A 26,856-nucleotide genomic window follows, 5' to 3' on the forward strand; every position below is an offset into this window, starting at 1 on the left:
CATATCACAGAAAAAATACTTGATGCTGTAGTATATAATATTTATACAATCATAATAATGTCAACTCTGAGTTTTACTAAATGAAAATCTGATAGAACACTGTTGGGAAGATAAAGGAGGTGTAAATGAGCCAATTTATTATGTGAGCCTTATGTGAGCCTCTTCCTCACATAAGAGGAATTGATAGATAATCTTTTAAAGTAATAGTTCCAAAATTGCAGTATAAGCACATTAGGCAGGTAAAAGCAGTAGAATTCGCTTAAAGAAATATAATAATTGCTCAAGGAGAACAAAACCAGAGAGTATGGTGGGATGGGACAGGAGACCAATGTTTTGCATCAAAAATGTTTTAGTCATATTTTGTTTTTTTAAAAAATTATGTGCCTTTATTATTTTCACAAAAATAAAACACAATCGTTTATACTTTATCCATAGAGATACCATTTCTATTGATACTAATCTATCCAAAGGATATGATTACTGATGCTGTGAAAATCGTATGTTCATTACTGGAGGTAACCTAAATGCAGAGCAATGAGGGACTGGTTAAAGAAATGATAGTGCATCCAAAGGATGGATTAGAGACCAATTAAAATTATACATAGTTTGATTTCTGCATGGTATTGTTAAGAAAAAAAAAGTCAAATTAAAAAAACTGAAAAAGATTATTCAGTTCTTACATAATGAAGGCTGGCCCCACATATATGAATATATGCGTACTTAAAAGTATAGAGTTGTATGACAGCACAGAAAAATAAGGATAATACACAATTTGTTGCTAATAACAGTTCATTGAGAAAGTGCTGATGAGGTTTGAAGAGCATGAAAAGGATGGGGAGAAGCCAACTATAACAAGGTAAGAAAGACAAAACTGATATAAATACAAAAAGTAAATATTCACTTTAATATGTTTACATAAAAGTGTGGGTTAATTTATTAAGAGAAATAAGATTGAACCATTTAAACATATTATGGTATGAGATGTGAACTGCAAAAAGTAGAATATCAAATTCTATGCGATCCTGATTCTGTTGGGGAAAACTTACTTACATTTAGAATAAAATAATTGCAAATGTTAAACCAGAATTTTATTAGTGGTTATCTCTGAGTGTTGGGATAGCAAGTTTTATAGGGGATTACTTGCGATCCTGATTTGTGATTATTCTAACCTTTAATTCTTCTAGATAAGCAGGGGGCAGAGTAAACGTAAGGATTCCTTTAACTAAAATGCAATGGCAAAAATGTTTCCATTATTTTCCAGTGGGTTACAATAGCCCTGTATTACTTTTATAATCAGAAAAAAAAGTGTTTCAGGAAAACAATACACTCTTGTCTAACATTCAAATTATCAGTACCCATGACTGATTAAGCACTTAGCTTCAAAATCTAGATATTAAGGTCTTCTCACTGCTATTCTCTGACAAAGTATTTGAAATTAATGTTCTAAGAAATCTCAAAATTCCCCATCTACAGTGCAGATCTTCTCAAAAAAGAAATAACATAACATTGTGGGTTAACAGTGGGCTTAAGTTCACGTTTTGGAAGGAACTTATATATGCACTTGACTTTTATTACTGTGCTCAAAAACTATTACTGCTGTCACTTCTATGAGTCACACTACACAATGGTATTCAACCACAAACTCCCATGCAAACAATAATGAGCATAGCTGTTGAGCAGATTTTATACCTTTTTACATCGCAAACTAAAACCTCACACTACCTGCAAGTCAAGGATATTACAACCAATTAATCACCAGAGCTATTAGTAAATAAATCTTTTATGTGCCATGTACATAAATATAAACAGGGGGCCACACCTTATCAATGTATTACATATTTTAGAATGTGCAAAATATGTATGAAAAAAATTTATGAGATGATTAAGAAAAGTATGAGTTGACAAGATCTGGAGCAAAAGAAAAGAAAGAGTAATATTATAACAACAAAGTGCCTTAAATAACTAAATCACAACGTGTTGAAGAAAATGCCCCAAGAGCGAGAGAATCAGCATTTTGTAAGGAGAGAAATGATACGTCTAAGGGGTGATCAGAAACAGTTTCATGGAGAAAGGCAAGTTGGAAATAAACCTCGAAGAACAGACACAATCTCAACAGGTAGAGAAGTAGAGGAGAAACACCACGAGTCAAAGCCCTGATGGAGGAGTGATTAGGACACACTGGAGGAACAGTCATGCATTGTAGGTGGAGAACTGAGTGAGTGAAGGCAGGGTCTACATGCAAAAATAGGACCACGTTTTAAAGCATCGTGAAGTTCAGAGAGAGAGGCCTTTACTTAAATTATTAAACAGACTAGGCATTTGATTCATTCTCATTTGATGACATTCACTGAGGATCTGCCATGTACTGAACACTGTGATAAGGGCTAAGGATATGAAAGGGACTCAAAAGGGGCATCATCTCTGTCTTAATGATGGCTACAGACTAGTGGAGAATACAGACACTATTTAAACGATCAAAGGATGTAAAATTACATCAGTGACATAAACTATGAAACTGAGTTGTTATGAGAAACTTATCAAAGCTACATTGCTCAGAGAAATCTTCCCTCAAAAGCAACACTATCGACAGCACTAAAATGATGAAGTGGGGAAGCAAAGCACTCCAGGCAGCTGGAAGAGAATGTACAAAGACCCAGGGAGGAGGAAACACAAATGGCCCCTTGCCTGCAGTACACAAAGCACGAGGGAGCATGGGATGAAATAAAGCTAGAAAAGCACAAGTCCAGATCATCACAGAAAGAGCTCAAAAGGATTTTCATTTTACTGATGGGAAAACTGAGGCCTCAAAGAGTTAGGGAAGTAGGGTGTGGGGCGAGGCTTGCCCAAGGTGAGACAGTGGTCATTTAAGTAGCAAAAAAAAAAAAAAAATCCATCCTCGGGTATCCTGACTTGAGGTTTAATACTCTTCTCATTTACTCGTCCTGCCACCCATGTCAGAGCTCAAAACTGTGATGGGGTTAAGGTTATGAAAGGAAGTCAAAAGGGGCATCGCTTCCATTTTAATGATGTGTACAAACTAGTGGAGAATACAGACTCCAATTAAGTGATGGGTGGATTCAGAAGCAGATGGAGGATACACATGGAGGGGGACCACACAGGACCGGCAGGCTGGCAGTGATGGAGATGCAATACTCCACGTGGGGGTAACAATGGCCTGGAACCTTCAACTTTACCCTTAATAAAATATATTCACCTTCAAATTAAGTGACATATTATTTTGAACTGTGAGACAAACTGAGATTAAAAAAATCCACACAGCTTTCCCATCAGCAGAGGTGTAAACTGGCAACATCTCCTTGGAAAACAATATTCACATTTAAGAAGGAACGCATCTTTGTCCTGGAAACTTATTTTCCAGGAATTTCTGTTTTAAATACTTACAAATATATAAAGTAATACACTTGTAATTATTATATATTTGCAGTATGTTAATATTATATATCACACATTGTAAAGTATGTGTATATTAACATTTCATATTTGCACACACAGATTTGTGGAAGAGAAAGTTTATCGCAACACAATTTGTAATTGCAAAAGTCTGTAATCAAACTTAAATGTCAATCAGGAAGGGAGCAGTTAGATAAATGACAGGAAATATATAAAATGCAATTCTGCATGGCTATTGAAAAGACTGAATAGATCTATAGGTACTGACATCCAGAGAGTTCCACGAAAAAAGAGTGAGTGAAGGCGAGCAGGCGGGAGATCAATAGTGTTCTACCATTTGTGTAAAAATATACACACTGTCCCTAGAAAAATATACAACACACTGGTTATTAGCTACAGCGTCTGGAAAGGAGAAGCTGTTAGCTACGGGACAGGATGAATGCATCTTTTTTTTTTAATCTAGATTTTTAAACATTTTTTGATATTTTAAATCAGGTGTAATTACTGTTTGTTCTAAAAATGATAAGGATTGTGGACCAACCGAGGTGGCAGTGGTCAGAAATGGAAACAGGGCCTATTTGTGTTCTAGAAACATTTCAAAGGTTAGCCCGTCATGGCTTGGCCAAGGAATGAGCTAAAAAGGAAAGTCAAAATTAACAATCAGATTGTTGACACCAAGGAGGATCAAGGTAAAGAAAAAGACAACAAGTGGATTGGAGAATGTAGAGATATGACAAGCTTGGTTTTGAACACACGAAGTCCAAAGCAGGAGTAATACGGCCAGAAATATAAGGCACTTTTACATAAAGAAGAACCACTCTAGATAAAAGTCTGTTACACGTGGATATATTATTTAATAAAAGAACCTTCAGAAAGTCCAGGGGTTTTCTCTTTTTACAAGTAATTGAATACAATTTTTTAGCTAATGGGGGGAAATATACGACAGAAACATGCCGCTGCTTCCACGGTTCACTCTAATTACTTCTGTGGGGTAGAAAGCGCGAACAGACTTTGCCACCATGTAATTATCGATTTGATTCTGTGCTATCTTTTCCCCTTTGTCTGCCAGGATCCTGATCTTTCTGTCTCCTAAATTGCAACATGCATATTAACGAATTTCCCCAGTCAGCCTTACTTGATATCCTCATCGTTGGCAAAAATCACGACAGCCCTGGAGTTAGGTGTGTCCAGGAGCTGTTTGATAATTTTATCGAAGTCAATGGTCCTGTCTTTGCGTTCTTGGGGGATTCTCACGGACTGAGCAATGCAGAGCCCACCTGTGTAAGAAAAGAAAGCAGAGTATCAATAAAGTTCTCGCAGAGATACCAAACAAACCAGGGAAAGTAGACGGGGAGGAGGAACTTGCAAATTCTGAGTGCATAGCACGTCCTTGGTGATTTGCTGAATGAGGAAGGCTTAGGATATTATGCTGAGTTCATACTTGGTGCACCTTCCATGGTAAGGCACAGCCTCATTTTCTTAGTAATGCACTTGTATGCACAGGAGTACCAGTGATACTCATTCCGGAGAGGTAGGTTTAGGTAGACAAACTGGATGGGAGGGCTTTAAAATGAATGTAAGACACTACAAGAAAACCACAGTCAACTACAATATAAAAGTACTTGAACAGGTAAAACTCATGTCAATTTCTATTGCTTTTCTGGTGTTTGCATTCTCATAATTTTTTCCCCTTTATACCCGTTCCAACTTTTCAAGCTCACAGCCAATGGAGTAAATCTAAAAATAAACCAACAAGAACAAGATCAACTATTATAAATCAGAGTAATAAATTTTTATTGACCACATACTATGTGCCCAACCTACAAATGTGTGTTCTATGTATGTTATCTGATCTTAAAAATCCTTACAAGGTAGTTAGCATTGCCCATTTCATGTTAATAGAAAAGGGGATTAAACAGAAAAATAAATGTGTTTACTCCAGACTTCTCAGGACCATTATGGTATTAACTGGCTTATGAATATCAAGACAGGGGAACATGCAGCAGTTTAGCAAGCAACTGATACCCTCTCCACTACTCAACACCTGCTTAGTAGCAGCTCCTGGATCTAGTGGTTTTTGTTTGTTTGTTTGTTTTATGAAACACAACTTAAGAAAGGCTTGCATAGACAAAAGAGGTAGAGGATTATTTGTAGGAAAGGTCCCAAAGGTCATCCAATGGGCAGAAGACCTAGGGGCAGAGACAAGAGGAAAACCTTGTTCTTTCTGTAACGTGGAGATACGCATAATTAACAAGCTTATACCCAGAGCATCGATAACTGGGTGGAAGCTACTAGGCTTCCATAAGCATAGAAAAGTATAAACTCTAATCCAAAAGTGAACCTCCATTACATCTTTTTTTGTTTGTCTGTTTGTTTGGTTAGTTTTTGTGGTACGCGGGCCTCTCACTGTTGTGGCCTCTCCCGCTGCGGAGCACAGGCTCCAGACGCGCAGGCTCAGCGGCCATGGCTCACGGGCCCAGCCACTCCACGGCATGTGGGATCCTCCCGGACCGGGGCACAAACCCGTGTCCCCTGCCTCGGCAGGCGGACTCTCAACCACTGCGCCACCAGGGAAGCCCCCTCCATTACATCTTAATCCCAATCAGTGTCAGCTCTCTCTAAGTGGCTCTCAACCTTGAAATCACTGGTGGTCCTTCTATAAAGTATAGAAGTCCAGCGACACTATCAACCAACTTGACCTAACTGACATTTACAGAGCGATCCCCAGGACAACAGAAGAGTAGACATTCTTTTCAAGTGGGAAATGGAACATTCATTAAGCTAGACCATCTTCTGGGTCATAAAAGAGAAAAAAACCCCTTAAATTCAAAAGAACATTATGCTCTCAGACAATAACGGAATCAAACTGAAAATCAATAACAGAAAGAAAAGAGGAAAATCTCCGAACACTTGGAAATTAAACAACACACATCCACCCACGTGTCAAAGAGGAGGTGTCAAGGGAAATTTAAAAGTATTTCTAACTAAATGAAAATGAAACGGCAACATCTCAAAATATATAGATTACAGCTAAACTGATGTTTATACAGAAATAGATATCATTAAATGCTTATGTTCGGAAAGAAGAAACATCCAAAATCAGCAATCTAAACTACTTTAAGAAATAAGAGAGGGGTTTCCCTGGTGGCGCAGTAGTTGAGAGTCCGCCTGCCGATGCAGGGGACGCGGGTTCGTGCCCCGGTCTGGGAAGATCCCACATGCCGCGGAGCGGCTGGGCCCGTGAGCCATGGCCGCTGAGCCTGCGCGTCTGGAGCCTGTGCCCCGCAACGGGAGAGGCCACAGCAGTGAGAGACCTGCGTACCACCAAAAAAAAAAAAGAAAGAAGAGCTAAACAACTCCTCCCCCCAAAAAGCAGAAAAAGCCACAATGATAAATAAATAAAAACCAAATACCTATTAAAATAGCTTTTAAAAAATACGAACAATACCAAATACTAGAGAAGGTGCAGAGCAATAGGATCTCATTCATTGCTGGTGGAAATGCACAATGGTACAACCAGCTTGGAAAATAGTTTGGCATTTCCAAAATGTTAAATATAGAGTTAACACATCAAGCAGTAGTTCCAATCCTAGCTGTTTATCCAAGTGAATTGAAAAGTTATGTTCACACAAGTGTGCTCGTAAATGTTTATAGAAACTTCATTCATAAACACTAAAACTGGAAACAACTAAGACATGTGTCAACAGGTGAATGGATAAACTAACCGTGGTCTACCCAGGCAATAGGATACTACTCAGCAACAAAAGGGAACTATTGATTCTTGGAAGAACGTGAATGAATCTTAAATGCATTTTGCTAAGTGAAAAAGTTAAACCAAAAATACTACATATCATATAATTCATTCATATGACATTCTAGGAAAAAGCAAAACCATAGGGATGGAAAGTAGATCAGTGGATGCCAGTGGTTATGGGAGAGAGAGGAGGGGTTGACTACAAAGGGACTGCACAAGGGCACTTGGGGGCAGTGGAAATGTTCTGTATGGTACTGTGATGTAGAAACATGACTCCAGGCACTTGCCCAAACCCTAAGAACAACGCGTCACGACAACTGGACTCTACTGTATGCAAAATCAACCAAGAAGTTAGGGGATCCTGAAATGGAATGCAGACTGTGACAAATGAACTGCATTATAAATGTATCGGAGAATTTCACTGAAGGGGATGAATAGGAGAGGAGCTGTCCTAAGTAACTTTTAAAAATAGTGTATGACTGGAAACTCTAAGGATAAAGACAAGAAGAACAGCACATAAAATGGTACTCTCATTTGTAAATTTTCCACAGGGATACAAGTTAGCAGTGCTGGAACTGCTACCCATACTGGAGTCAAACAAAACAAGAAAGAAATTGTATGTAATGGGAACCAGGTTTCTCAGAGTTAGGTAAAGAATTTAAACGCAAACAAGAGAATGTGGCTAGAATGGAACAAGCGGCGTGAGGCGGAGTCAGACATAGCATAAACTCACGGCTTAGAGTGAGACGCTTGCATGCGTGGGTTATCTCATACATACGTACATGCATATGTGGGCTAGCATACATACATACATAGGTACCCTACCACTATCCATTGAGAGAGTCTAGAAGTAGTGACACTCCAATGCAACATCTAGTGACCAGACTGGTTTTGAAATACCATCTTCCAACAAAAAGAACCAGGTCTCTTTGGAGAAATGGGTGATTCTGAAGTTGGGGCAAAGCACATGCAAGACAAGTCTGGATCAACTTGTCATGTCAGGAAGCAAGAAGTCCACAAAAGAAAAAAAAAAAATGGAAGGGGGGATGTCAGAAGGACGTAGGAGCCAACCTAAAAGAGCTCGCAATGAACAAAGCTAGAATAATATTAGCAACAAAATAAATAATGATGGTACTGAATGACTATCCAAGAATACACACAATACATACTCAGGAATCCATACTATTAACAAATAAGTGACCAAAATAATCAACAAATAGGAAAGATGGACTGAATCCTACTCACAGAACAATCCCAACTAATAAATTTTGAAGGAATGAGTGACATGGAATATTACCATTAGAACATTAGAGGAAAAACTGCTGCAGGCAAGGCCCACTGAGGAATGCTAAAATTCATGTGGGAAATTATAAAGAGACACTGAACATTTATATAACTTAAAAGAATCTCACCCCAAATATTTACTAATTATTCTGGTGGTTTAAACATATGCCTACAACTTCTTTGATATCCTTCCTTTGAAGAGGTAGAGATGAATTGTTTTGCCCTTAAGCGTTGTCTGGACTTGGTGCCTAGCTTAAGAATATGGAAAAGGAAAAAGAGTAACTGAACAGTGGATAAACTCAGCAGACTCTAACTGGACCACTAAGTTAACATCACTAGTGCTAAGTCACGTTGATTTAATGTGCCCCCTGATATGATGTGATGATAAGGGTGACCCCCATTTGTATTTTACTCTGCCCCAAACCCATAACCTTAATCTTCATCTGCTCATGAGAAAATGTCAGAAAAAAATTCAAATTAAGGGACATTCTACAAAATACCTGACTTGTACTTTTCAAAATTGTCAAGATCATGAAATAAAAGACTGAGAAACTGAAAACTGGATTGGATCCTTGGACAGCAAAAAGACATTCATGTAAAAACTGGTGAAATGTGAATAAAGTCTGTAGTTAAGAGTATTTTTACATTGTTAATTTCTCAATTTTGATAAATATACACTAGTTATTTAAAGTATTAACATTTGGGGAAAATCGAAGATGGGTATATAGGAATTCTATCTTTGTAACTCTTCTGTAATCTAAAATTATTTCAAGAGAAAATTTGAATACACACACACAAACACACACACACACACACATCTACCTATCTATCTAATCTACCTATACCTACCTACCTTTCTGGGTCTTATCTGTAACGAATTCTTATTTAGTAAGTAGTGGAGCAGGCCCAGGAATCTGAATTTTTAACAAGAGCTTTAACTCAGTGGTTCTCATGCATTCATTCACCTGGAGGAGTTGTTTCAAAACACGTATTTCTGGTCCGCCCCTCCAGAAATTCTCATTCAGTAGGTTTGGGTGAGGCCTAGGAATCTGCATTTCTAACAAATTTCCAGGTGATGCTGATGTAGGTCAGGGGACCATCTTTTGAGAGCACTGCTCTAGGTGATACTGCTGCAGGTGGCCAGGAGATCAGATTTCGAGAAATATTCACTTGGCTATCTCCAAATTGGTTGTAGCCAATTTAGGTAAAAGTAGAACTTCGGCATGGATATTCCAGCCAAACATTTTTAGGGCACTCTTAGGATGGTGAGACAGGGAGAAAGAAGGAAGGGATGCATCATTATGCTTTGTTATAAGGTTTCCAGTGATGCAGAGAGAGAGCAACAGGAGAAATATCCCTTGGTAATGGCGCCTACAGTCTCAAGGCCGTAATCGCTCCAAGGCTGGAAAACATCAGGGAGGATAAAGGGATGAAACCATCTGTAAACTGTTCTAGGGCTGCTGTGGGGAAGAAATGGCCACTTTACCACCTTCTCGGCAGGAGAAGGGGAATAATTCTGGATGGAAACCCAGCTTCTCATCAGGATTCAATTACAACTGAGTGGTTAAGCAAATGAGAGCGAACTCCATTTGGCGACACGATTAGTGGAGGGGCAGCCTGCGCTTGTGGGTTTCGGGCTCAGCCAGCGCGTGCTGGGGGAACCGATGTGTGGAGTTTTGTGACTGCAGAATCGAGATGCTCACCGTGTCTCAGAACTGCCCGCAGGTGAGCAAAATCGAACAACTCAACGGAAGAAAGAAACTAGCTGTCAACAGGGTAACGAGGACGGTCACGTTCATAAAGCTAAAAGGTAAAAAGGAAAGAAGACTGAAAAACAAAGGATGAGAGAGAAACGTGCCGTTTTGGTCTTTTTCTCCTGGAAGGCTTGAGAGGTACCTGCTGGAAAGACAGTCATTTCATTTGCCTCAGACCCAAAGGAGAATGTGGCAGGTAGATACGTGTACGTATACTGCACACAGGTGACTTTGACCAGGCATTCAATTCAGACCAAGCATGTCATGCCAGAAATGGGCCATTGTGAGACAATAATCCAGGTCTTGTGTGTCTGCCAGCAAGGAATGAAGTGGTCCACACACCTGCACACACACACCTGGTGTTCAGATGTCAGTTAGCTTATTTCTCAATCATGGTGATAACTCAGCACACTACACTCAGCTCTTCGAACGTGTAACCAATTTTTTCATCTCAAGCTACTGCCCTGTTGAATGCGAGCTTTCTATGGTTCGTGTTCTAGCTTAGGCCCTCAGAGTGGATTCAGCTCGCACGCTGTTACATATCTGATGTTATTTAGTCACCTCAGCACCTGAGCAACCTACATTTGAGAAAATATTGGTTCAACACCACGAGCTTAAGAACCTAACTTTTGAGGTGCATTTCTTTTGTGTGGGAAGACTAATTGGAATTCGGCAGCGGCAGCTGGCATCGCAACTGACGACGAGGCCTTGCATTTCTATGGGGCACAAACACGGAGGAAAAGTTGGACGGTATCATCATACGTGTTGCAAGGCGACGCATGTCACAGGACAACTCCGTTCATAACACGTCAGCTTTGACTGAAAAAGCCCACTGTCAGCAGCCTGAGGACATACAAGCCACTGAGGTGATGGAAAGAATTTCAGCATGTCAGAAATCAATCTGCTTTTCAATTTGGAGCTGAGAACTGGTCAGTTTTCTGTCTGTCTGTCTGTGGTAGCGAGCAATCTATAACGGCAAGAGAAACTTCAGGAATCAGGCCACAGAGTGTTTCCATTAAAAATACTCTTCTCTCCCAAATGATTATGGATTCTTTTAGGAAAGCATTTAAAGTTTGCAGCTCAGTTCTGTCAGAGTTTACACATGATACACTCTCTCTGATGATCTGGTCTATGATTTAGATATGCCAATTCACGTTAGATATGCCAATTCACGTTAGATGATATGCCAATTCACGTTAGCAAATATTTATCGAGACTCTACTATGTGAAAGGCTCTCTAGGAATTTTTTTTTTTTCTGAAGGAATATATGAGGGCAGTATAAAGAGTCTTAGAAATGACTGTGTTCCATTCTCCATTACAGACGGGGCAACTGAGGTCTGGAGGGTTTGATAGTGATGATATTAATCACAGGAGAAAGACTGACACTCACTAAGTTCTGTGTATGTGTCAGATTCCATCCTAAATGCTTTATATCATATTCATTAGTTATATAACCCCATGAGGCAGCTTTGCTAACATTCCCACTTGGACAGGTGGAAACAGAGGCACTCCGAAGTAACTCACCCCAAATCACAAATTTAATGACAGCGGAGTAGAAGGATTTTTTTCTTTCAAAATATAGCTCACAAATTACAGGGAGAGGATGACAGACGTCATAGAAGCAGATAAAGACGTACCTAACACATCTTGTTAGAGGAATCACCAAAAGCGTGAGGGAAGAAGTTTAGTCTCAGATGGGATGTTTCACATCTGTGTAGGGGGTCAGTGGAAGGATACTTAATGGGGGGAAGACAGAAGTCAAACTGGAAAAGTCGTTACGGATACGATTGCCCAGCCCTCCCTTCCTTCTTGGCTAACAGATTCCTGGTTTTGCTCAGGGTGGAGAGATGTCTGGTCCCAAGCAACAGCCTATCACAGATCGAGGGGGCAGTTCTACTCCCGAATCTCCCAGCCTCTTTTTAAGGTAGAAATGACCATGATATCCATGAAACCGGTAGGGGTTGCTGGAGACAGTTCTGGAAAAACTTGCTCGTTTTGGAAAGGAGAGAGGGAAAGAAAGAGGCTGGCATCCCTCTTGCTCCAGCCTTTAGATGTTATGTCTAGAGCTCTTACTGTCCTCTTGACACCATCCAGCCACAAGGAAAATGATGAAGAAAAACACTCTGAAAATAGGAAACCAGAAAGAAAGAACTAGAGTCCCTGATGTTATGCATCGTTAAGCAGAAGCAATAGTGCCAGCAGCCACTTACCTCTGAACTTCCTGATATGTGAGAAAACAAACCATGCTTTTATTTGACTACTAGCATTCAGTTTTCTGTTATTTGCAATTGAACACAATCCTAACTTATCCTTGCCTTTAAAGAATTTCCAGCCCATTATAAAAGGGAGAGAAAATTCCTGACAGTGTAAACTTTCGAAAAAATGTACAATGCAGAAAAAAGGCCAGGAATCACAACTGCAGTGTTGGGAGATGCTGGGAAAAAGCAACCGATTGGCACCTGCAGGTATCTGTGGGCAAGATGGCTGCGGCGGGAGAGGGAGACAAAGTGGAAGAGAGTAAGTAGCCACGTGGACGTGGGAAAAGGTACCCAGGGTCAGAGGAGAGGTGGGCAAAGATTTTGGTGATTGAGGCACATTTGTTGGAAGCCTGAGAATTACAGGCTCAGGGTTTTTGATTTTTCTTAGTCCCTAACTGGCTGCATAATCTTTCACATATGCATATTCCTTTCCAGATTGAGAGGGAAGAGGATAGAGAGCAGGAAGGCCGGAAGCAAGGGCAGATGAACTCTCAAAGGAAATGCTCAGGAGCCAGACTGGAAAGAGCGTTTGGGGAGCTTGCAGAGATGAGCCTGCCTATAGCAACGTGTACTAAAAAGCAGCGGTTAGACCAATGGGGCTGGGGTTGCATTGCACGAGACTTTATGAGACAAAAACCATAAGAAACTATATGCTTGGGTGAAAAACATTCTCCTCTGTCCCTGCCAGGAGGCACTATGTCTCTCACTAAGAGTAGAACTCATGTGCTGTCTGGACAGGTTACTGAAAGGTTAATCCATCATATCTTTCAGCCAAGAAATGTTAGACTTCACATCTCACTTAAATACGTTCAGCAATTTCAGGGGCATCACTGTGCCTGAGAAGAATTTGCATCTTACTTTGGGAGACATTGAAAGCAAGCTTGAACAGAGCCATGTGTATTCTAGCTGGCTTGATCTGAGAACCTAAGAAATGAAAGCACACTTAGTCCCACCCTCTGATTTTAAAGATGCTGACAATGGTCTGGAAAGGGAAGGTGATGGCCAACTCAGCATCAGAGCCGAGGCTCTGAAATTAACACGTTTTTTCTTCTTAAATTTCTGATTTCATCCTCTCTCAGCTGGTGATGTTACACCCTGAGTTACCCTCTTTGCCATTTTACATCCACGCATTCATTCATTAAACAGAAAATTCACTTAGCATCTGGCATGTCTCAAGCATTCTTTTAGTTGCTAGGGATAAAGAAATGAACATAAAAGAAAACCAGCCTATTCACTCTCAAGGGGCTACACACTAATAAGACAGCTTTTCCTCTTGATTCTCTTTCAAAACTGTGATGGCCTCTGAAGATGTTTTGCCTGCAACCAAAATCCCAGCACGAAACACCAAGTTATTCTCAGCAGCTGGTGACTTGGCAGGTCGTGAGCGGGTTAATCAACAATATGCCCTGATTCAAGAAGCCTTTGGAAGGCGAGCCGTTCCTTTCCCTGAACAAGAACTAAGAAATTGCCTGACGTTTTACAGTCACTGGTTTTCCCTGTGGCTTGAGCAGCCTCGGCCGTCAGAAGCAACTGTGTCTCCAAGCGGCGACTCTGTACGGATGGACCACTGTGCATCCCCGGACAGGGAAAAGGAGGTCAACTCATGAACCTCAAACATGACCGCTTTTGCCAAACCACTGTTTGCATTTAGTCAAGTTCCCACTTGGCTGTGTGGGGGTGAAATGGAGCAAGCTGATTTTAGGATTCATGTTATTTTTTTAGATTTTTTGTGTGTGATCTTTTTTTAAAAATTTTTTATTGGAGTATAGTTGACTTACAATGTGGTGCTAGTTTCTGCTATAATCAGTTACACATGTACATATCACCACTCATTTTTACATTCTTGAAAATTAGGGGATAATTGGATAGCATGTCTGTGTGGGAATCCATCCAGAGAATTCAACTTCAGTGGGAGTTTAGGGCAGGCATATATATACATGTATATACATATATATGTGTGTGTATATATATATGTAGAGGGAGGAACCTTTTTAATATTTCATTACATTTCTAAGGCAGTGGTTCTAAAGATATGCTCTTACCTTTGTGAATTCCCTAGTAATCTGTGTATGCATTTCTTGCAGTACTATACTAATTTAAAAAATAATCTCCACACTACTAGTTTTCCTGAATAAATAAGTGATTTATGCCATTCCTCATTGGTTTCACTAAAGTAATACCTTTCCCCCATAAGGACTCCCTTTATTGGTTCCAAAGACTTTTTAATTCCTCCATTCTTTTTTTTATTGAAGTATAGTTGATTTACAATATTGGGTTAAGTTTCAAGTGTACAGCAAAGTGACATATATATATATATATATATTCTTTTTCAGCTTATTTTCCCTTATAGGTTATTACAAAATATTGAGTATAGTTCCCTGTGCTATACAGTAGGTACTTGTTGGGTACCTATCTTATATATAGTAGTGTGTTTATGTTAATCCCAAATTCCTAATTTATCCCTCCCCCTTCTCCTTTGGCAACCTTATTTGAACACCACCAAGTACTAAAGGAGGTGGGGAAAGGTGAGGTACTCATTCATTTTATAGATGAGAGGACAGAAGCTTGGAAGTTAAATTGATTTGTCCAACACCAACACATGCCAGGACACAAATCGAAAACAACTGACCCTCAGTCCAGAGCTGTTTCCTCATCAGCTCTGAGGATTCTGATGAGGTTCCCCCCACATCCCACCCTTACTCTTTCCTCCATCACGTTTCTCTCAATGAACCAATAAACCAGCATAAATGGAATGCTTAAAACTCCTATGACCTTCTAGGCCATCAAACTTTTCTAAACAGTGAACATTTTTGTTAACTCTTTTATAATAGTATCTTTTCATTTAATGAATCAGTACCAGAGATTTTGAACTCAACCCCTTCAAAAAACAAACATCTCTCTCTTTGTATATCCTTAGAGGATAAAAATAATTGAGTCTTCATCCTGTCAATGGAAAAGGGATAATTGTACTCAGATCTCAGGCTCATTCAGCACGGTTGATGGAATGTTTAAACACATAGAATTCAACTTTATAAAAAATATAAAGAAAGCATCCCTTTCATACGATTAACACTATCAATTTGAATAACAGTTTACAGTACTGGATATCAAAATCAGACTTCTCTCATATGACCTGCTGTCATTGAAACTGTGACCTCTGATGCTATTTTCAGCATCTTTTTCTGCAGCTCGTTCCCCACCTCCCCTTAGTGTCTCTGCTAAGATAGATCAGTACTGCAGCAAAATATTGTTCTCTTGAGACTTGAAAGAGTACACATATCAATAAAAGCCATTTTTAAAGAATGTGAGCATTTATCATTGCTAAAGGAACCTTGCTATTTATCAGCGTGTATGTCTCAAATCAAAGAAGTGGAAACAAATGAATTCTGCATTTAATGGCTTTAGAAATATCTCACCCTCACCATTTTTCACACGCTCAGAGGGATTTCTTCCCCTCCCTCACTGAAGAGTGTAGTGTTTAAGGCTTTACGTCACATGACACTTCTCTTGTTTTGATTGAAGTATAATTGATTTACAATGTTGTGTTAATTTCAATTGTATGGCGAAGGGATTCCGATTCTTTTCCCTTATAGGTTATTACAAAATATTGAGTATAGTTCCCTGTGCTATACAGTAGGTCCTCGTCGGTTATCTATTTTATGGGGATTAACATATAACACTTCCTTAAGCACAAGAGATAAAGCAAGATGCTGGATCACAACACGGTCTTCATCTAGGTGACTAAATCGGGTGGCTTTGTATAAACGCTTCCCACGTCCCAGGAGATGACTGAACGGTTAACAGCAAAGGAGTGAAGAGTTCATTGAGTTTTCCAAGGGTCTTGGACAGAATAAGGCATGTTAAGTGGATTCCTCCATGTTCCACTTTACTGGTCTGCCCTTGGAGAAATCTCGCTCACACTTCTTCTGTTTCCTTTAGAGCATTCCCACAAGAACTCAAGCCACACGCCAGGCCAGCGAGTTTGGGAAATCAATACTTCCTGAATTCTTAGGTCACTTAAGACTTCGAAGAATTTACTGCTGTAAATCGCTCCAGACACGTCAGTGTATCATTTGCAAATGAGATGTGGGCTTATTGACAAGACTGTTCTGAAATAATCTCATTCACCTCCTACCATATTATCAACCATGCTGGTTTAGATGGGGTGCAAGCCTTCTATCCAGGAATCGGGAAACAGATCCTTCAACCATCTCCCAAGTTTTACTCAAAGCTGCACCAGGTAAAGCTGAAGTCCTGTTTTAAGAAGAGGCTGTTCGTATTAAACCAGGATGACATTTTTTCTTCAGTGTATTTGCAAATATACGTGCCGTTTGTGACCTATTCATTTTTATTGTGATTTGATAATAGAAATGAAAGATTTTGCATCCTTAAACCCAGAGTATATTCAAAAGAGGAATAGGACTTCCCTGGTGGTGCAGTGGTTAGGAATCCGCCTGCCAGTGCAGGGGACACGGGTTTGAGCCCTGTTCCGGGAGGATCCCACATGCCACGGAGTAACTAAGCCTGTGCACCACAACTACTGAGCCTGCACTCTAGAGCCCACAAGCCACAAGTACTGAGCCCATGTGCCACAACTACTAAGCCCACATGCCACAAATACTGAAGCCCGCGTGCCACAACTACTGAAGCCTGCATGCCTAGAGCCCATGCTCCGCAACAAAGAGAAGCCACCTCAATGAGAAGCCTCTGCAGCGCAACGAAGAGTAGCCCCCGCTCGCCGCAACTAGAGAAAGCCCGCGCGCAGCAACGAAGACCCAACGCAGTCAGAAATAAATACATAAATTTATATTAAAAAAAGGAATAAATAAAATCACACCTTTAATGACCTCAATATAAGCGAGAAGAAAGGAAGAGACATGAATGCAGATATCCTCAAATCCTAGACAGAGACATGAATGATTAAATAAACCATGGGCAGGTTTGAATGCTTTATGTTTTGGTTAACAAAAGGGAGAAAAAAAGAATAAGAGAGGATAGGGCATCACAGTCACCTGTCATTGCATATGCAAAGGGTTACTGAAACTGAATAAATGAAATAAAAATTAATGAGAAGTCGATGTTGCATAAAAATAAAACCCATGCTTTCGAAGCAACTGAGCCTGCAATTGGATTGCTTCTGGTAAACAGAGGTGCAGGTTAGCGTCCCAGCAACACCCACAAGGGAAGATAATGAATTTTTCTACCCAGAGTATAATAGGCAGCAATCACACAAGCCTCAAGTTTAACGATTGTCCCGACAATGCCAAATTACATCTTGAAATGTGATTATACAAGATAAGTCTAATCAACCAGATGTTAAACGTTTAACGCAAAATATTAAGAAAATGCACGTAATCTTGTAAAAATGAATATGGGTTTTAATTTAGGTTGAACCGAGCAACCACCTTTGTGATGATGTGAGCTCCGAGCATTAAGCTAGCTCTGGAAAATTTCCGTCCCTAGAGCGGAAGGTACACGGTTTGTGTCATTCAAATACCTTAATTAGAGACTAGGATCAGATCTGGATTGCTACCTTTTGACAGTGTTGTGAATTAAAAGAATCAAATGAATGCACACCATCATCCACATCTAAAGAGAGTTTCTACTGGGTTGGCCAAAAAATTCATTTGGGTTGTCCGTACCATGTCATGGAAACCCCGAACGAACTTTTTGGCCAAAGCCACATATTCATATATGGCGTGAATTCAACCCACGTTACCTGCTAATGACATTGCACAGACTTAAGCTCCAAATGCTGCATACACACTAAAATCACTGATGGGCTTCAGGAATTACTCTAAGATAAATGAGAAGAAGAAAATTCCATAAGGAAAGATGGTAAATAGAAGGTGACAAGGCATTAAAAAAAAAAAAAATCAAGAATCCTGTATTCCTCTCAGACCAAAGTGTGAGCTGTCTTATCAAAAGGGGTTGGAAATGACATATGCACAATACTATGTTTAAAACAGATAACCAACAATGACCCACTGTATACCACATGGAACTCTGCTCAATATTCTGTAATAACCTAAATGGGAAAAGAATTTGAAAAAGGATATACGTATATGTATAACTGAATCACCTTGCTGTATACCTGAAACTAACACAGCACTGTAAATCAACTATAGTCCAATATAAAATAAAAATTAAAAAGGGGGAGGTTGGGGCTTCCCTGGTGGCGCAGTGGTTGAGAGTCCGCCTGTCGATGCAGGGGACGTGCATTCGTGCCCCGGTCCGGGAAGATCCCACATGCCGCGGAGCGGCTGGGCCCGTGAGCCATGGCCGCTGAGCCTGCGCGTCCGGAGCCTGTGCTCCGCAACGGGAGAGGCCGCAACAGTGAGAGGCCCGCGTACCGCAGGAAAAAAAAAAAAAAAGGTGGGGGGAGGCTGACATCACACCGAAATTTTAAAAAGCAGTGGACTATGTGGAAGTTAGAGGCGTCTAAAATTTCGGCAGTCGTAGAATATACACTCAGTTCTGCCTGGTCCTCTGGGACATAGGGATTTACCTGGATGTTGTAAAGTATATGCTCACTGCCCCTTACAACATTTTACCTAGAGTGTACTACCTGTATGTTTGTGGACTATCTCCCCGTATGATTTATGGTTGTGTGCTTTTGGAAGGGAAAGCACACTAAGAAGCATGGGAGGTTTACTATGCACTAGACCCAACTGAATGAAGGTGCTCATGGATGACCTTCATTCAATAAAATAACACAAAAACACTACAGGTTGAATCAGAGGCATACGCAATGGGGTGGTGCACATGATCAGGCAACGAAAGATGCGCCATCTGCAGGGAATTTTAAAAAGAAATTACAGGTTTTCTGCTTTTTATTACAACCATAGGCTCGTCATTCTAAACGACGGCAGGAAAAAATGCTCCACTCCAAAAAATTTTAGTTGATGGGAGTCAGGATCTGTAAAGGGTCAGAGAGTAAATATTTCAGACTTTGTAGGTCACGTGATCTCTGTGGCAGCTACTCAACTCTGTTGCAGCCTGACAGCAGCCAACTTCCTTAGAAGATGTGTAAAAAATGGTCATTTAAAAAATTATTTATAACAATAGGCAGCTGAAAAAATGTAACCCATAAATCAAAGTTTACTGACCCCTGGTCTAAGTTCTAAACAGTTGCAGTGACTATTGTTTTGATAATATATACATAAGCTCCAAATGAGCACCATTTTTATCACTTATTCTTTAACAAACATTGTATTCTACTTGTAACAGAACTCAGAGAATCCCAAATTATGCAGCTGGCTCCTGATATACACAGATTCACTTAACATATATTCATTTCAAGAGTAAGTTCATTACAGTTAGGGATAATCCAAGCTCACAGCAGGCAGAGCTCTTGCCTCCAACTCCTCTAATATCGCATATTCTTAAACAGTACATTTGCAATTATCAATCACATCACAGTGATTGTAAAGACGAAGAAACACTGCAATGCATACTTCCGTTCTGTTAACTGTTCTAAAGCAATGGATTAATGTCAATAACTGGCATCGGCCACCATTTTACGTAATTTTACAGAAACAGAAAATTCAGACGGTCTTACAAAATATGATAGATGTTTACGATTAATTTTTCACAAAGGTATTTTAAGGAAATATCTCCAAATGTGGAGACATTGGAAAAACTAATCTCAAAGAAACGAAGATATCAGTGTTCTGGCAATTTCGGGAATTTCTGATGAAATGGGAATTTCATGAATTTTGAATTTTATGGTTATCTTTAAGAGTTTTACTATTTGTATATCTATTGCTTCTTGTGGGAAAAAAACTTTTTGAAATAAAATTAATAAAAAGTGCTCTTTGATCAACTTTGAACAAATATAGATGAACAAATCTGGCTAAGGTGTCTACTGAACACGCGTATGCAAAGATCAGTTTTTACAAAAATAGTTGACAAATTCGCAGAAGTTAAAGCTTCCAGACAGAAACCGGGATGCTATTTGTTACTACAACGGGCCAAACAATATGGAGGTACAGTATTTTCCCTTTTTTTTTAAAAAAAGATAATGTATTTAAAATGTATCATCTCTTACTGTTTTTCTATTCTATACTGTAATTTTTATTTGTATATTTATTTATTTTATTATAAGCATGCAGACATATGAAATGCAATAAAGTAAGATATTCACTGCTAGAATTTCTTCCATTATTACTCTTATTATTCATTTCATTTCATGATTATTGAAAATTTTTTTGTCATGTAGAGGAAAGAGTTGTTAAAAAATGATTTACTTTGAGTGTCAAACAGGCTAAGTGCACCAAAGGTAAACAATAGTTTTGTTTCTTAAATGGAAGAAAAGGTGAGAAGGTGATTTTCCCAAGACTAGCCAGGAGGTAAATTAAGTCTGATTTCAAAAGTAGGTGTACAGGCACACGAAAAGATGCTCAACAGCGCTAATTACCAGAGAAACGCAAATCAAAATACAAGGTACCGCCTCACACCAGTCATGCCCCAAAGCCTCAGGTGGAGTAAACCTGAGTTTGGACATGAAAAGCCAGCCCTAGGTTCCCTAGGCAGTGCTCTATTGAGACTTGATTAAATACAGATTGCAATAAAGAGGCAGAAGGTGTCACAACCTGTAAATACACCTGGTCAAAACTTTCGCAAACTGCATCTCCCTATTCAAAGCAGGTGACGGAGCCCCTCCTATTATTATAATTATGTAATACAGCACTGATATTTTAAAACATATCTGTCCAGTTTGACTGTTAGCATTGGTCCTCTGCACTAGTGTGCAGATAGAAGAGAAAGCACACGTGTACACACACACACACATATACACGCCACATACACATATCACACACGTGCACCACACACAACACACACATCACACACAGACATGCACAGACATCACAAACACACCCCACACATACTATACAGGCACACATCACACATGAACACCACACACACACTCCTCACTCTTGAAGCCAACTACTCTGGGACTTTGGTAATCAGTATTTTGTGACTATGTATATCTATGCTTATGAGTATTGGGATTTCTACTTAGCTAATTAAACCTAGGGAAATTAGTGTGTTTCTCTCAATTTCCTTCAAAGCTCATTTTTCTATCACAACTTAATGAGTTATTAGGATGCTATAGAGACAAATTAAGATTCTCTATTATGCTTTCCTTCCTCAGAAAGATACTGACACTGTAGTTCCAGTTATATTTGAACTGTCATTTTACAAAGGTATAGAGAGCACTTTTAATTACAAGATCTACTCTTCTGAATTGGTTTGATGAATACGTTGCTGGAATCAGCTTTCATATAAAATTGGTTTTATTAGAATTTTAAAATAAAATATCAGGTCAGGAACTCCATGTTATTTCTTTAAAAAAAACAAAACTGCTGAAGTGTTTTATGTTGTCAATAATTCTTCTTTGTGAAGTTTTTAACTGCCAGTAAAAATCCATGGGTAGAAGTTTGAAGAATCTTTCAGTGATTTTGGCTCCAATAGGCTACATGTGTGTTGATATTCATCTGAAATGATTTTTTAAAATTTATTTTATTTATTTATTTTTGGCTGTGTTGGGTCCTTGTCGCCGCACGCGGGCTTTCTCTAGTTGTGGCGAGTGGGGGCTACTCTTCATTGCGGTGCGTGGGTTTCTCAGTTCAGTGGCTTCTCTTGTTGCGGAGCACGGGCTCTAGGCATGCGGGCTTCAGTAGTTGTGGCACGTGGACTCAGTAGCTGTGGCTCATGGGCTCTAGAGCGCAGGCTCAGTAGTTGTGGCACACGGGCTTAGTTGCTCCGCAGCATGTGGGATCTTCCCCGGACCAGGGCTCGAACCCGTGTCCCCTGCATTGGCAGGCAGATTCTTAACCACTGCGCCACCAGGGAAGCCCTGAAATGACACTCCTGATAGAAGCATTTCTTTCAAATAATGCCCCAAAACCTTTAAACTCAACTCATCCAGCCAGATGCCTTTCCAAACTCTTCTCACTGGTTGGTTTGCATGTAACAGTTAAGTCTTCACTTTGAATTATTTCTGGTTTTTGAGAGTCAAAAGTACTCTTTCATATGCATTAAGTCAAGATCGCCCCATGAAGCATGGGGCTCATTCTTCTTAGACTATTTACTTGTTTGCATATGAATTTGGTGTTTGTGTTTATTTTCTATTAATAACAGTAACTGAAAAGTAAAATCCTCATCCAAACTTGTATTGAGAACTCAGTGTGTGCTAAGCTTTGTATTTCACATTTCATGTGCACTATCTAATTTAAATTCACATTTTTAGGAGGTCGAGACCACTCTTGCCTTCATTTAACAGATGTGAAAACTGAAGCACAGAGAGGTTAAAGAAAAAGACCTTTTTTTCTAGGTCGTAGGGTGACAGCATTAGCATCTAACCCAGGCTGTCTGACCCTAGGACTCATGTTCTTGACATTTCCCACAACTCAGAACTTGGAATTAGAGAGATGAAAGTCAAGGCCATATAAAGAGTAAGTGGTAGGTTCAAGATGTGAATATAGGTTTCCCAATAAACCAACCAAAATTGAAACAGAAAAGTAAAGGAACCTGCCTACAATTAAAGAATTTGAGATTAGGTCCGGTGATGAAAGCAGCCCTAAATCGCCAAGCCCCGGGCTCCACCGTGTGCTGGTTAATCCTCGGATAGGACGGAAAGGAAGGAGGGAAATTCCTCCGGTCCACATTTCCCAAATGAAGCCCCACTCCCGTAGATGTGAATAAAAGAGTATTTGGCTAAATATATTTGGGGATTCTTGCACAGTGTATCTCACTCTTGGTGTTTCATGATGTGATTTTAATACAATAAAGCTTTTTAGAAGTCCTGCGTAAGAGATACCTTCGTAGTTATGTTTAATCAATGTTGCCCAGATTTACTAGTTCACAGATCCTATTTATGTAGGCGGCATAATGACACCCCAAAGATGCCCAATCCTTATATCCCAGAAATGGTGATTATGTTACATCACACGGCAAGGAAAATGTAAGGGTGTAGATGGAATTAAGATAGTTAGACAACGGACTTTGAGGTGGGGAGATGCTCCTGGATTATGTAGTGGGCCCACAGTGATCACTGGGTCGTTGTAAGTGAAAGAGGGAAGTAGAAGAGTTAGGGAGAGATTCGAAGATGCTACACTACTGGCTGTGAAGATGGAAGGTGGCCGTAAGCCAAGGAATGGGGTCAGCCTCCAGGATCTGGAAATTGCAAGGAAATCAAGTTCTCCTTCATTCCAATCTCCAGAAGGAATGCAGCCTTGCAGACACCTTGGTTTTAGACACCTGAGGCCCCTTTTGGTCTTGGACCTCTAGTACTGTAAGATCATCTATCTTGTTTTGTATTGTTTTAAGCCACAACTTTTATGGTAATTTTTTATAGCAGTAAACAGAAAGCGAATACACCATTTTCCTTGCAACACCTACTCTCAAATTTAATTTTGGAAATACTGATCTAGTCCATCATCCTGGCTTGAAGAGACACATCCTGAAAGCTTGTGGAAAATGGAATTCTGACGTTTCAACGTCGTGTTTCTAAAATGTTAATGTGCACAAGAATTGTGTGGATATGTTTTGAAAATATAGGCGCTGATTCAGTAGGTCTGGGGTGGAGCCTAAAGTTTTGCATTTCTGAAAACCTCCCAGGTGATGCTGGCGTCGATGCTGCTGGTTGATGTTCACATTTAGAGGAGCAAACTTTAAAGAATACCAAAACAACAACAAAACAAAACAAACAGAAAACAGCTCCAGCCTTCTTAGGAAAACTCTGGTAAAAGGAATCCCATGAAATCTGCAGATAAATGATCATGGAAACGTATTTGTAAGTACTGCTCCATCCGCCAGTTTTTATGACACAGAAAACTTTCTGCGTAAAGGGGATGGAGGAGAAACGTTACAATTGATTGAGGTCTCCTATTCCTAACAACTGAGAAGCTATCTGCCTCACTAATAAGACAGAAGAGGTAGGACACGCGAAAGGAGGTCTTATAAGATATTCTCTATTTGACCGCGAAGTCATATAAAATATCTGTTTAGCACTGTAAAAAGAGTTAGATTTACACAGAATAAGACAATAACTAAAAAAAAGACTCTGGAAGGTTCTGCCTTATTCTCTTTTAAAAACTATACTTTAAAACAAATTTTATTTCCACGTTTCACCCTTGCTTTAGAAATACCCAAGTGCATGGAACCAGAAAGCCTCATCCATTATCTCACCACTTACCTGCCCGGGGGAAGAAAAAGAGCTTAAGTAAATTAGAGGATGCCAAAGAGAACCATTCTCTGCTACCTCTGCCAGCACAAGAAGAACAGATGCTTTTTTTCTTCTTTTTCCTTTTCAGAGTAAATTTAGCGTCCATGAAAGGTGCCAAGTTAAAATCCCTAGAAACGAATGCATTCTCCTTACCTGCAAGTCTGGCAATGGTGATAAAAGCTTTTTCATAAAACTGCTTAGTCCCATAGGAGAGCTCATTTCTGGACCATTTCTAGGTAATTGGTCTTTATATAAGGAGAGACAAATTACGGACTCAACCATTAGCGAGCCGTCAATTGTAGGTGCTTTGAAGATTAACTCAAAATACATCATTCTGTGCCTCAAGAAACCTTTGTTTCAACATCACCACATGTGTACAGTGCCGTAGAATTTACAAAGCACTCTGTGATAATAAACACTTACTGTAAACACTTTTCTGAGCTCTTGCTACGTGCCAGGCACTACGAGGCTTTGTATCCGTGCTTTACATGTTTTAACATATTTACCTCTCATGACAGCCTATAAATAGGTATCGTTGTTACTTCAGTTTTGCAGATGCACAAGCTGAAACACAAAGTCACCACATACAGCACATATGTCGCCTACGATCACACAGCTAACCAAGAGAGGAGCCAGGATTTGAAGCTAGGATACTGGTTCCAGAGCTCACTCATTTAATAATTATACAACATAACTGCTGTCACAATTCCAAAAAAAAAAAAAAGACAAAATTGCACTGACCGAATGATGAAACTGATACCCAGGGAGCATGAGATGCCAAATGTCACACATGAAGTATGACAAGAAGTCATATTTAAATGCAGCGTTCTGCCTTCAGAGACCAAGGACTATGCAGCAACTGGTCTGGATGCACTGACTCAACATGCTACCTTTCACTGAGTTACTGTTAGCGTAGATAGATTCAACTTCCCCCATAAGAATAAAAGAGGGGTAAACGTTTTTATGACTAATGAGGATATAAAATGCTAAATATTTTGGGCTTTCCAAAGAAACAATAATTTAGCTTTTATTTTAATAGAGTAAACACACCCATTTCTGATGGGACCATCCAGGCATTGGAAGAAACTCAGGCTGGTGAGGTTCCCTTGTGGTCACCAGCTCCCCTTTCGGACACTGAGCCAACAGTGAAGTTTTCCAGAGAAGGACACGGGCCACGGTTTTCAGCACCAGGAGAAACAGTCCAGATATGACCATGTGTTTGGTAAAACTGGTTCCCAGCAGGAAAAACCATAACCACAACTCAACAGGCTTTTCAGACTATCAGTTCTTTGGTTTCAACGAATATAGACCAACTCAAGCTTTCTTTCTCTCTTACGTACATGGACACAGACATACACATCAGAAGGTAAGGAGCCCTGGAGAAGCAGTCACACCATGGAAACAGTGTTCAGCAGGGTCTTACAGGAGCGCAGCTGAAAAGGCATGAAGGTCAAGGGTACCTACTCCTCACCTGCTCTTTAGGGCACACCTTATGGCTGCTTGATGTCTTACCTTCCAACCTCCTTTCATCTTTATACTCCAGTCTCCACAGAGAACTTCCTCTGCTTCCTCATGGTTTCTGCTCCCTCATAACTTTAGCTTGCACTCAACTAGAGGAGGCTGTGATGCCAACTCTTAGAGCCAACACCAAGGCTAACTGGCTTTTCCTCTCAGTACTGCAACGTATGATTTGGTCAAATGTCCACACCTCATGCAATCAGTTGTGCAGAGGGGCAAAGGAGGAGCACCCTTTGTAACAGATATCTTTATCCAGACTTCTTCCAGTTGGGATCATGGCTATAGTAAGAGGAGATGTGGGTCATGCTGAAATGTACCTATTCTGATCACACTGAAATTGATCCAGGTTAGGCCCACGCCTTGATTATTTAGAATAAACTGAGGGGGTTTTTTAGGGCTTAAGGCTTTCAGATAATATGAGTTATACCTTTACTTGACAAAACATTCCAATATTTAATGAACCTCAACACAATCCTTACATAAACTCAGTTGTGAGTAAATCAGTAATATGTTGTTTTTATATGTGTTCAAAGACTAAAGCATTATCATACAATAGTTAATATTCACACCAAAGTGTATATTAGAATCATAAATTCTCAGGGGTGAAAAGAAACTACAGAAATCATCTATATTGGACCTGACAT

General features: G+C 39.8%; 1 protein-coding gene across 1 annotated transcript in view; it reads right to left on the reverse strand.

Moving 5' to 3' along the window:
- Positions 1–26,856, reverse strand: part of GRM7 (glutamate metabotropic receptor 7) — a 567,524-nt gene that overhangs the window by 404,556 nt on the left and 136,112 nt on the right. Inside the window, exon 2 of the mRNA XM_027093810.1 lies at positions 4,547–4,688. Coding sequence (XP_026949611.1) covers positions 4,547–4,688 — 142 coding nt within the window. The remainder of the gene's footprint in view (positions 1–4,546; positions 4,689–26,856) is intronic.

This window comes from Aethalodelphis obliquidens, unplaced genomic scaffold, assembly GCF_003676395.1.
Source record: "Aethalodelphis obliquidens isolate GAN/ISIS:26980383/991018 unplaced genomic scaffold, ASM367639v1 scaffold86, whole genome shotgun sequence".
Taxonomy (NCBI): domain Eukaryota; kingdom Metazoa; phylum Chordata; class Mammalia; order Artiodactyla; family Delphinidae; genus Aethalodelphis; species Aethalodelphis obliquidens.